The 11,662-nt window shown below is 49.1% G+C and overlaps 1 protein-coding gene across 2 annotated transcripts; it reads right to left on the minus strand.

Annotated features, from left to right (window-relative positions):
* Nucleotides 1-9,414: 9,414 nt before the first annotated feature.
* On the minus strand, nucleotides 9,415-10,715 carry LOC124668441. Of its 2 annotated transcripts, none has more exons than XM_047205583.1 (3): nucleotides 10,494-10,715; nucleotides 9,820-9,980; nucleotides 9,415-9,730 (listed from the first exon to the last, which is right to left on the minus strand). In XM_047205583.1, the coding sequence occupies exons 1-3, from the start codon at nucleotides 10,560-10,562 to the stop codon at nucleotides 9,583-9,585; spliced, it is 378 nt and encodes a 125-aa protein (XP_047061539.1). In that variant the 5' UTR covers nucleotides 10,563-10,715; the 3' UTR covers nucleotides 9,415-9,582. The 2 variants fall into 2 exon arrangements, with proteins under 2 accessions (XP_047061539.1, XP_047061540.1); XM_047205584.1 differs by having other exon boundaries at nucleotides 9,820-9,977; nucleotides 10,494-10,713.
* Nucleotides 10,716-11,662: the final 947 nt, after the last annotated feature.

Here is an 11,662-nt window from a genome sequence, read left to right on the forward strand (position 1 = left end):
AAAACGATAACAAAGATAATTTCTGAAGTGACATGCCATCATAACCTTGATCATACTATTTGTAAACATATGTAGTGGATGCAGCGATCAAAACAATGGTAATGACATGAGTAAACAAGTGAATCATAAAGCAAAGACTTTTCATGAATAGTACTTCAAGACAAGCATCAATAAGTCTTGCATAAGAGTTAACTCATAAAGCAATAAATCAAAGTAAAGGTATTGAAACAACACAAAGGAAGATTAAGTTTCAGCTGTTTCTTTCAACTTGTAACATGTATATCTCATGGATAATTGTCAACATAGAGTAATATAACAAGTACAATATGCAAGTATGTAGGAATCAATGCACAGTTCACACAAGTGTTTGCTTCTTGAGGTGGAGAGAGATAGGTGAACTGACTCAACATAAAGGTAAAAAGAATGGTCCTTCAAAGAGGAAAGCATCGATTGCTATATTTGTGCTAGAGCTTTTATTTTGAAAACATGAAACAATTTTGTCAACGGTAGTAATAAAGCATATGAGTTATGTAAATTATATCTTACAAGTTGCAAGCCTCATGCATAGTATACTAATAGTGCCCGCACCTTGTCCTAATTAGCTTGGACTACCGGATCTTTGCAATGCACATGTTTTAACCAAGTGTCACAATGGGGTACCTCCATGCCACCTGTACAAAGGTCTAAGGAGAAAGCTCGCATTTTGGATTTCTCGCTTTTGATTATTCTCAACTTAGACATCCATACCGGGACAACATGGAAAACAGATAATGGACTCCTCTTTAATGCATAAGCATGTGGCAACAATTAGTGTTCTCATATGAGATTGAGGATATATGTCCAAAACTGAAACTTCCACCATGATTCATGGCTTTAGTTAGCGGCCCAATGTTCTTCTCTAACAATATGCATGCTCCAACCATTAAGGTGGTAGATCTCTCTTACTTCGGACAAGACGGACATGCATAGCAACTCACATGATATTCAACAAAGAATAGTTGATGGCGTCCCCAGAAGCATGGTTATCGCACAACAAGCAACTTAATAAGAGATAAAGTGCATAAGTACATATTCAATACCACAATAGTTTTTGGGCTATTTGTCCCATGAGCTATATATTGCAAAGGTGAATGATGGAATTTTAAAGGTAGCACTCAAGCAATTTACTTTGGAATGGCAGATAAATACCATGTAGTAGGTAGGTATGGTGGACACAAATGGCATAGTGGTTGGCTCAAGGATTTTGGATGCATGAGAAGTATTCCCTCTCGATACAAGGTTTAGGCTAGCAAGGTTATTTGAAACAAACACAAGGATGAACGGTGCAGCAAAACTCACATAAAAGACATATTGTAAACATCATAAGACTCTACACCGTCTTCCTTGTTGTTCAAAACTCAATACTAGATGTTATCTAGACTCTAGAGAAACCAAATATGCAAACCAAATTAGCAAGCTCCAAGTGTTTCTTCATTAATGGGTGCAAAGTATATGATGCAAGAGATTAAACATGAGCACAACAATTGCCAAGTATCAAATTATCCAAGACATTTCAGAATTACTACATGTAGCATTTTCCAATTCCAACCATATAACAATTTAACGAAGAAGAAACTTCGCCATGAATACTATGAGTAGAGCCTAAGGACATACTTGTCCATATGCTACAGCGGAGCGTGTCTCTCTCCCACAAAGTGAATGCTAGGATCCATTTTATTCAAACAAAACAAAAACAAACCGACGCTCCAAGCAAAGTGCATAAGATATGACGGAATAAAAATATAGTTTCTGGGGAGGAACCTGATAATGTTGTCGATGAAGAAGGGGATGCCTTGGGCATCCCCAAGCTTAGCCGCTTGAGTCTTCATATAATATGCAGGGGTGAACCACCGGGGCATCCCCAAGCTTAGAGCTTTCACTCTCCTTGATCATATTGCATCATACTCCTCTCTTGATCCTTGAAAACTTCCTCCACACCAAACTCGAAACAACTCATTAGAGGGTTAGTGCACAATAAAAATAACATGTTCAGAGGTGAAACAATCATTCTTAACACTTCTGGACATTGCATAAAGCTACTGGACATTAATGGATCAAATAAATTCATCCAACATAGCGAAAGAGGCAATGCGAAATAAAAAGGCAGAATCTGTCAAAACAGAACAGTCCGTAAAGATGGATTTTATTAGGCCACCAGACTTGCTCAAATGAAAATGCTCAAATTGAATGAAAGTTGCGTACATATCTGAGGATCATGCACGTAAATTGGCTTAATTTTCTGAGCTACCTACAGGGAGGTAGACCCAGATTCGTGACAGCAAAGAAATCTGGAACTGCGCAGTAATCCAAATCTACTACTTACTTTACTATCAAAGACTTTACTTGGCACAACAAAACTCAAAACTAAGATAAGGAGAGGTTGCTACAATAGTAAACAACTTCCAAGACTCAAATATAAAACAAAAATGCTGTAGTAAAAACATGGGTTGTCTCCCATAAGCGCTTTTCTTTAACGCCTTTCGGCTAGGCGCGAAAGTGTATCTCAAGTGTTATCAAGAGATGAAGCATTGACATTACCTTGGGCTTTACCCTTACCTTTCTTGTCCTTACTCTTTGGCTTAGGGAATATATGGCTACCCCCGGGTGTAGAGGTGAATTTTAGGGTGCCTTCTCTCACGTCTATGACTCGCTCCCAATAATTTCAGCAGGGATCTTCCGAGTGTGATTTGTCCCGTTCCTGCGCATTCAATGACAAGGTAATCAATGGATATTGTTATCCCAAGAATGGTTGTATGCACACCCGCAGCTATCCCTTTAGGAATTATAACAGAGTTATCAATAAGAGTTATTCCTTCTCCCCCTTCAGTGAATTCCCAAAGTTTCAAAGTTTTATGAATACCCTTAGGCATTAGGCAAAATTCAGTCATAATATCACAATTAGCACGAAGAGTTTGGTCACCTATGAAAATTTTAATAGTAGGTTTCCACAATGAAGGTTCAGAGTTCACTAAAACTTGATCAAGACGGTTACGAATGTATCCATAATTTTCATTTAAGCGAGATGCACTTGTCTCAAGAGTGTTTAATCTATTATGAATGCTAATAAGGGTTGAATCAAAGTTATTAGATGAATCATGTGATGCAACCAACTTCTTTATGGCATTAAAAGCTTGATCCCCATTACAATGAAGGAAATCTCCTCCCACTAGAGCATCCAAGGCATATCTATAGCGAATCATAAGACCAAAATAAAAATTACTTAGGAGCAAACTTAGAGTCATTTGAGGTTCAGTTTTACGATAAGAAGTAAAAATCCTGGACCAAGCATCTTTAAAACTTTCCTCATCCCCTTGTTTAAAAGTAAAAACTAATTCCTCAGGTGAAGAAGTAGCAGGTACAGAGCTAGACATGATAACAAAAGTAAACTAAATGCAAGTAAACTAATTTTTTGTGTGTTTTTGATATAGAGTGCAAGACAGTAAATAAAGTAAAGCTAGCAACTAATTTTTTTGTGTTTTGATATAAGTGCAGCAAACAAAGTAGTAAATAAAATAAAGCAAGACAAAAACAAAGTAAAGAGATTGAGAAGTGGAGACTCCCCTTGCGGCGTGTCTTGATCTCCCGGCAACGGCGCCGGAAAATATGCTTGATGGCGTGTATTTCACACGTTCGTTGGGAACCCCAAGAGGAAGGTATGATGCGCACAGCGAGCAAGTTTTCCCTCGGAAAGAAACCAAGGTTTATCGAACCAGGAGGAGCCAAGAAGCACGTTGAAGGTTGATGGCGGCGGGATGTAGTGCGGCGCAACACCGGAGATTCCGGCGCCAACGTGGAACCTGCACAACACAACCAAAGTACTTTGCCCCAACGAAACAGTGAGGTTGTCAATCTCACCGGCTTGCTGTAACAAAGGATTAACCGTATTGTGTGGAAGATGATTGTTTGCAGAGAAAACAGTAAAAACAAGTATTGCAGCAGATTTGTATTTCAATATTAAAAGAATGGACCGGGGTCCACAGTTCACTAGAGGTGTCTCTCCCATAAGATAAAAGCATGTTGGGTGAACAAATTACAGTCGGGCAATTGACAAATAGAGAGGGCATAACAATGCACATACATGTCATGATAAGTACGGTGAGATTTAATTGGGCATTACGACAAAGTACATAGACCGCCATCCAACTGCATCTATGCCTAAAAAGTCCACCTTCGGGTTATCGTCCGAACCCCTCCGGTATTAAGTTGCTAACAACGGACAATTGCATTAAGTATGGTGCGTAATGTAATCAACAACTACATCCTCGGACATAGCGCCAATGTTTTATCCCTAGTGGCAACGAGCACAACACAACCTTAGAACTTTTCATCACTCTGTCCCGGTGTCAATGCGGCATGAACCCACTATCGAGCATAAATACTCCCTCTTGGAGTTAAGAGCAAAAACTTGGCCGGAGCCTCTACTAATAACGGAGAGCATGCAAGATCATAAACAACACATATGTAATAACTTGATAATTAACATAACATGGTATTCTCTATCCATCGGATCCCGACAAACACAACATAGAGTATTACGGATAGATGATCTTGATCATGTTAGGCAGCTCACAAGATCCAACAATGAAGCACAATGAGGAGAAGACAACCATCTAGCTACCGCTATGGACCCATAGTCCAGGGGTGAACTACTCACTCATCACTCCGGAGGTGACCATGGTGGTGTAGAGTCCTCCGGGAGATGAATCCCCTCTCCGGCAGGGGTGCCGGAGGAGATCTCCAGAATCCCCGAGATGGGATTGGCGGCGGCGGCGTCTCCGGAAGGTTTTCCGTATCGTGGTTTTTCGCATCGGGGGTTTCGCGACGGATGCTTTAAGTAGGCGGAAGGGCGGAGTCGGAGGGCCGACGAGGGGCCCACACCATAGGGCGGCGCGGGCCCCCTCCGGCCGCGCGGCCCTATGGTGGCGGCGCCTCGTCGCCCCACTTCGTATCCCTTTCGGTCTTCCGGAAGGTTCGTGGAAAAATAGGACCCCGGGACTTGATTTCGTCCAATTCCGAGAATATTTCGTTACTAGGATTTCGAAACCAAAAACAGCAGAAAACAAAGAATCGGCACTTCGGCATCTTGTTAATAGGTTAGTTCCAGAAAATGCACGAATGTAACATAAAGTGTGCATAAAACATGTAGGTATCATCAATAATATGGCATGGATCATAAGAAATTATCGATACGTCGGAGACGTATCAGCGGCCCACGGTGTCCTGCCAGCGCCGTCGGGCCAGAGCCCAACAGGGAGACGGCCCCGGAGCGGCCTAGGGAAGCAGCCCCCGTGGTGGGAGAGGGGGAGGCAGGGAGCAGGCCGCGCGGGTACGGCGTCGGAGGCCTCGTGTGCAGCCCACGGCGAGGCAGAGCGCCGACGGCGGCCGGGCCCTGGTCCATCCCCTCTTCCACCGGAGTCGACGGCGAGGCCGTGCGGCGACTGAAGTGCAACCTGGGGGAGGGAGTGGGACAAGGATGAGCAAGAGAGGACATGGAAGGGGCAGATCGGGAGAAAGGGAGAGGGGGGAGCTCACATCCACGGCGCTTGTGGCCAAAACGACCGCAGGCAGCACACCGAAGCGGACCACGGCAGTCACCGACGACGTGCTCCGGCGTGAGGCACCTGTAGCAGTGCCGGAGGTCTTTGCGTGGGGAGAAGAAGAGGAGGCGCGGAGGAGGTGTGCTGCTGGTGGGAGGAGGCGAGGAGAGCAGCACCTCTTTAAAGGTGCGCGGCAAGGTGAGGCCAGGAGATGGAGAGGGATGGAGCGTGGACGCATCCGCCGCACTCTCACGCGGCGTGCGCGGCTCTCCGGCGGGAATCCAGGCCTCCTCCTCCTGAGTTTCATGCCGCGGCGGTGAAAAAGAGGGAGGGGCGGAGTGGACAGCACAGGGGTCGAGGCCAGAGGTCTCAGACGCGCTTGCGGACCGCAGGTCCGAAGGGGGGGGCGGCCGTGGCAGGAGGTCTAGGGGAGGGCGGCAGCGAGAGATGGGGGTAGGAGACGGAGGTGGATAAGTCTGCGTCGCCCAGAGAGAGATGGGAAGGGGCGGAGTGGGTCGACGGGGTGGGGAAAGAGGAACATGGATTGTCCAAAATAGGACCGCTGACCAAGTGGCCTTGGGAAGGCCCGCCACGACCATGAGCATCTCCTGAGGAGGACCCACCAGAATCACGAGCGTCTCCCGCCCCCGCTGACCGTTCAATGGCCACGTAGGCAAGCACGTTAGGGTTTTGCCCAGCGGAGCGGCCGCCACTGCATGGGGGAACGTAGACGACGACGTCTCTGCATGGCGGCCAGGCCGGCAGGCTCTCGACCGCCGCCGCGGTCCGGTGAAGCCTGTACGCAGAAGCACCAAGACGGATCGTCCCGCTCGCCAGGATAAGATCACGGATGACCGGAGAAGACGCAAAGGAGGAGAAGACGGCGCCACCGTGCGCAAGAACGAGGAAGGAGTCCGGCGCCGCCGTGAACGTGTAGTTCAGAGCGTTTGCCACACAGAAAGAGTTGTAACGGGGGGAGAGGCTCATCGGTGTAACCCAGAACCGAGAGAACTTGCACTTTTTACCGACCGAGCTCGCAACCATGGTGTGGAACATGAGCAGCATAGAGTTCAAGAAAACCGCACCTGGCGAAAGGCGCTGCGCACCGGCGTCATCTGGATCGCGGGGGAGTTTGCGAGAGGGAGCTGCATTGCCGGGGCCACGGAGGGACGAGGAGGCCGAGTCATGGCGTGGAGGAGCGGTGTCGGCGTCAGGAACTCCGGTCAGGGGCGCACCATTCGTCGAGACGACGCAGGCGGCCCACGACCTGGCCGGCAGAGCAAGGGGCAGCCGGGGGTGGGTGGTGGCTTGGAGGAGACTAAGGGGGAGGGAGCCTAGGGCTAGCACAGGGGTGGCTGGCGGGGGATCTGGCGGGGAGGTCGACGAGCCGTCGAGCGACGGCGGCAGCGAGGCGCTCGGAGGAGCGCCGGGGCTCTCGCTCACCATCCTCCTCGTTCCACCGTGCAAGAAGCAAGTGACAAGCATGGTTATGAAAGACATGGCTTTTCACATCGTCCAAGTGACAAGCATGGTTATGAAAGACATGGCTTTTCGATTCTCCAGCATATAGCGCAACATCATCTTCCACCACTCCCTGAGGGAGGTATCACCCGCCCATTCATGAGTGCGGATGGAGGGAATCCCAAGCCAAATATTGAACATATCCCAAAGTCTCTTAGTGTAGCGGCATCGTGAAAGAGATGTGCCACCGTCTCTTGAGTTTTCTTACAAAGCAAGCAAAACCCACAATTATTCAAAACCCTTCTCTCTAGACGATTCTCCGTCTATATATCTATTGTGGATGGCCAACCAAGCGAAAAACTTGATCTTTGGAGAGGCCCAAACCTTTCATACCATCTTGTTCATGTTTGTTAGTGTGGGTTCCAAAAATTGTACATTGTAAGTGGATGTCATTGTGTAATCCCCATTCGAAGTGAGGTTCAAAGTGATGGAGTGTTGCGCATCCTCAACAAGTTGAAAGGCATTTAGTTGAAAAAAACAATACATTGTAGAAAATTAATCATGACAAGTGTGACAAATCGGCATAATTGGGCACATTGCGAGGAGGAGGAGCATAAAGTGATGGAGTGTTGCGCATCCTCAACAAGTTGAAAGGCATTTAGTTGAAAAAACAATACATTGTAGAAAATTAATCATGACAAGTGTGACAAATCGGCACAATTGGGCACATTGCGAGGAGGAGGAGCATTGATTACCCCCCCCACACACACACACGCACGCACGCGCGCACACCGTGAATCGATGTACCACTTTCTCATATTTTTACGGACTTCGACCTTCCATGTAGGACCGTAACTCTTTTCCTGAAAAAAGTTTCAGGTAGGTGTACCATTATTGATAGACTAGCCATTACAAAAAATAATGTTAGCCATGCTAACATTTTCCGTCCCCCATATGTCCGTCGTTAAGGCTGGACGTTCGGGCCGAGCTTTTGGCTCGGCCCGAGCTTTTCCTGGCTCGGCTCGTTTTGGGCTCGGCCCGCGTTAGACAGGGATCGAGCCGAGCCTATATTTCTGGCCCGTGACGGGCTGAAAGCTCGCTTGGCTCGGCCCGAGCCAGCCCGAAAGCTCGCTTGGCTCGGCCCGAGCCAGCCCGAAAGCTCGCCAGATTTTTTTTCCGAATTCATGGGAAGGCCAAGGAAGAGAGAGTGGGCTGTTTTCTGGCCCATGAGCAGATCAAACGAACATGGTAACATGGTAGGTCACGACTCACGAACGGTTCCTCACATCCCTTCGTTCTTTCGTTCTCCTAACACAGAGCTGCACGCGCCGCCGCCGGCGTGGAAGAAGACCAGCGCCCGCCCCCGCCCCCGGCGTGGAAGACGACCAGCGCCCGCCGTCGGCGTGGAAGAAGACCGGCGCCCGCCCCCGACGTCCGCCGTCCTTGCCGTTGCCCCCGACTTCCGCCGTCCTTGCCAGCGCCATCCAACGCGCCCCCGGCCTTCGACGTCCACTGCATCGATGATCCACCGGCGTGGAAGAAGACCAGCGCCCGCCCCCGACGTCCACTGCATCGATGATCCACCGGCGATGCATCCAGAATTCACCATCTTCATCCGTTGGCATTATGGGCCCACTCAGCCCGAGCCAGCTCGAGTTTTCGTATAGCTCGAGCCGAGCTCATTTTTCCAGCTCGGAAGAGAAACGAGCCAGCCCGAGCCGAGCCGTTTTGGAGCGAGCCCAAGACTGGCTCGAACCGAGCCCAGCCCGAGCTGGCTCGTGTCCACCCTTATCCGTCGTCACTCATCAGCGGTTTTGGAGTTGTCCTGGACCGACATATTCTGCTTGAGGTAGGTCTAGTTGGGGATGGCCATGAACTTATAGTTGAGGATGGATATCTTCGTACAAAGTCAAATACCTCGAAGGTGATATTCTCTATCTTGAATTTATCTGGCTCGCCGAAGATGACAAGAGTGATCTGCCCAAGTGGGAGTACCTTCCTGGGTCGGACCACACAATGGAACACTGTGATAGTTAGCTCGAGTGCAGGAGATTCGAGGGACTAGACGTAGAGGATGTTGAGGCCGCTGTCTCCTCCCATGAGGACCCTTGGTGAGTCGGACGTCAAAACCTTTCTGGTCTTGATCAATATGCCATGCCGCCAAATCTGTAAAACTCAACACTAAAAATCTGCTGACCGATCAGGTCAAGCACACCCTTCTCTTTATCACATTTCCATTTTAGCAAGGTCTGAATCTCTCCTTTGCAAGCTCAGCTGAGAATCCAAAGAGAACATTTGCCAAAGAGTTACAAATACTGAAAATGGGCCAAAACCGGTAATTGGATGTTCCAACATACGATAACACAGTGACAATGTATGATTTCAGCAAGCAGGTTTTGCGAGTCAAGCCACAAATAATACATCACCATTCAATTAAGTATCATACAAATCACCGCGCACACCAGACTCAGTTACCAAACACTAATTAACACTTAACAGAGCACCTGGTCCATGCAACTTAGAACAGCTAGGGCGACCTAGGCTATTATTTACCATAAAAGATTTTCTTGAACGCGTAGGCATAGAGGGACCATTCACATAATTCCACTCCAAGCGAGAAACCCAAAGCAACAGATGACATAGTGACCAGTAGCATCTTCCCGTTCCTTACCAGCCCATTGATGATGTTCTCCCTATCAAAAGGATGTGCATAATGCAAGAATGTTAGGGTAGTTTCATTTGATTACAAAACATATAAGTTGTAGCGCCTCTAATTAATTACCTGTCAGCTTCAGCTTTAATTCTAGCAATCTCATCATCAATAATACTAGCCATCTTTCCATCTATCTCCACTCCCTCTTCTTCTAAATTTGCCAGCATATGTTCGGCCTCCTTAGTCTTCCTAGCAACATCAACTCTAGCTCTATTGCCGGATCCACTCTGCTATGATTGATTAGAGAAATAAAGTTGAGATATAATGCACAAGATAAAACAGCTATCCATATAAATGTTAGTGGATGCAAAAGAGAGTGCATGGCTTGTACACGGTACACATTGCTTCAGGAAAAAAACTAATCATCACCGCTTTTTATCAAACAAAAAGTACTCGTAACAAATTTAGCACATATCTCTACGATAGGCCTGCTCTGCAACCCAGCGGATATGGTGCATATGTAAGTGACAATATTCCCCATTATTAGGTCAAATTACAGAATTCCTCTGGTAAAGAGGTCTGAACAAGGTTTGCATCAGAACCCATATCTTTTTTACTTTCTGTGGAAAAAAACCATGGCGGAAGCATATACTTTCTTAGTATAAAAACGGTTTGATCGGGGCCTACTGGTTAATTCGGTATTTCGGTGATAGACGTCGATGGATCTCATCAGAACTAGGTAGTCGGACAGCGAATTGCAGGCATCGTAGGTAGATCGATCGAACGAGAGCTGAACTAGGTACCTCCGCCGTCGGCGAATCACGGGGGCTGACGTCCTGCCGACGAGTGCTGGAGGGAGAGGGCAGCGCCATGGTGGAAGCAGCACGCCGTAATTTTCCGGAGGAGGAGGGGCGTCGGAAGGTCAGCAAGGGTTTTGTTGCGGGAAAACGCTGACGTTCCCCCGGGGGAACAGTGTTCTGATCCTCCGGATGCAGCGCCCGACCGTGTCCCTGTGGGGCCCACGCTATCTCTTCCCTGACTCAGCTCCTTCTTCCCCAACGAGAAAAATATCTGCGCTATCTCTTCCCCAACTTCCGGCGACGCAACTCCGATTCCTCCCAGACTCCTCCGCGCCCCCTGCTGATTTCCACACGCTGCCGTTCCTCCGTCGCCGGAAGTCGGCCAGCTGCTCCCTCTCTCGCCGCACGACGGCCTGCTCCTCCTCACCTCGCAATCCCGAATCACTGGGATGTGAGACTTGATGACTGCGACAACGTTGCAGAGGACATCGATGTTGCGTCGAGGGAGGACCACCTCGACCGCGAGACCGGGTCCTAGAGACGGCGACCCTGCAGCGGGATCCGGCGGCGCTGCGGTGGCTGGCTGCGACAGGATATCACGAGGCCCTGCTAGGGCCGTACCGTGATGCTTGAAGCGGCTGGCGGCGGCGCTGCTACAAGCCGCCGGCGGCGTTGCTACAACCTCTGGCGTCGCTGCTACAACCGCCTAGCGCCACTGCTACAATCCACCGGCGGCGCTGCTACAATCAGGCGATGCCGCTGCTACAACCGCCCGGCAGCGCTGCTACGAGAAGGCGACGCCGCTGCTACAATCCGCCAGCGGCGCTGCTCCCACGAGCGGTCGGCGTTGCTCCCATAGGCCGGTGGCTTTGCTACTCTAGGCCGCCGACGTTGCTGCCATAAGGCGAATGCATTGCTACTCTAGGCCGTCGCCGTTGGTACTCTAGGCCGACGACACTGCTACCATAGGCCAGCGGCACTGCTACTCTAGGCTGTGGGCGTTGCTACTCGAGGTCGCCGGTGCTGCTGCAAGCGGCCGGCGATGTTGCTGCAAACGGCAACGCTGGCGTCATCTTCGGCTTCGGCAAAATCTGCTGATGCTTTGAGAGGCGGCGGTGGTGCGGCGAGCCGTGGCCGAAGGTGCTGCGGGCGACGGTGCTGCCGGCGACAAT

This window comes from Lolium rigidum, chromosome 6 (genome assembly GCF_022539505.1).
Source record: "Lolium rigidum isolate FL_2022 chromosome 6, APGP_CSIRO_Lrig_0.1, whole genome shotgun sequence".
Classification (NCBI taxonomy): domain Eukaryota; kingdom Viridiplantae; phylum Streptophyta; class Magnoliopsida; order Poales; family Poaceae; genus Lolium; species Lolium rigidum.

Excerpts from the sequence above, each read along its gene's own strand:
- LOC124668441 (XM_047205583.1), bottom strand. The coding sequence starts at position 10,562 with ATGGCGCTGCCCTCTCCCTCCAGCACTCGTCGGCAGGACGTCAGCCCC. Across the intron at positions 9,981-10,493 it reads GTGATTCGCCGACGGCGGAG|CAGAGTGGATCCGGCAATAG; the intron begins GTACCTAGTTCA and ends AATCAATCATAG. Across the intron at positions 9,731-9,819 it reads ATTAAAGCTGAAGCTGACAG|GGAGAACATCATCAATGGGC; the intron begins GTAATTAATTAG and ends TCCTTTTGATAG.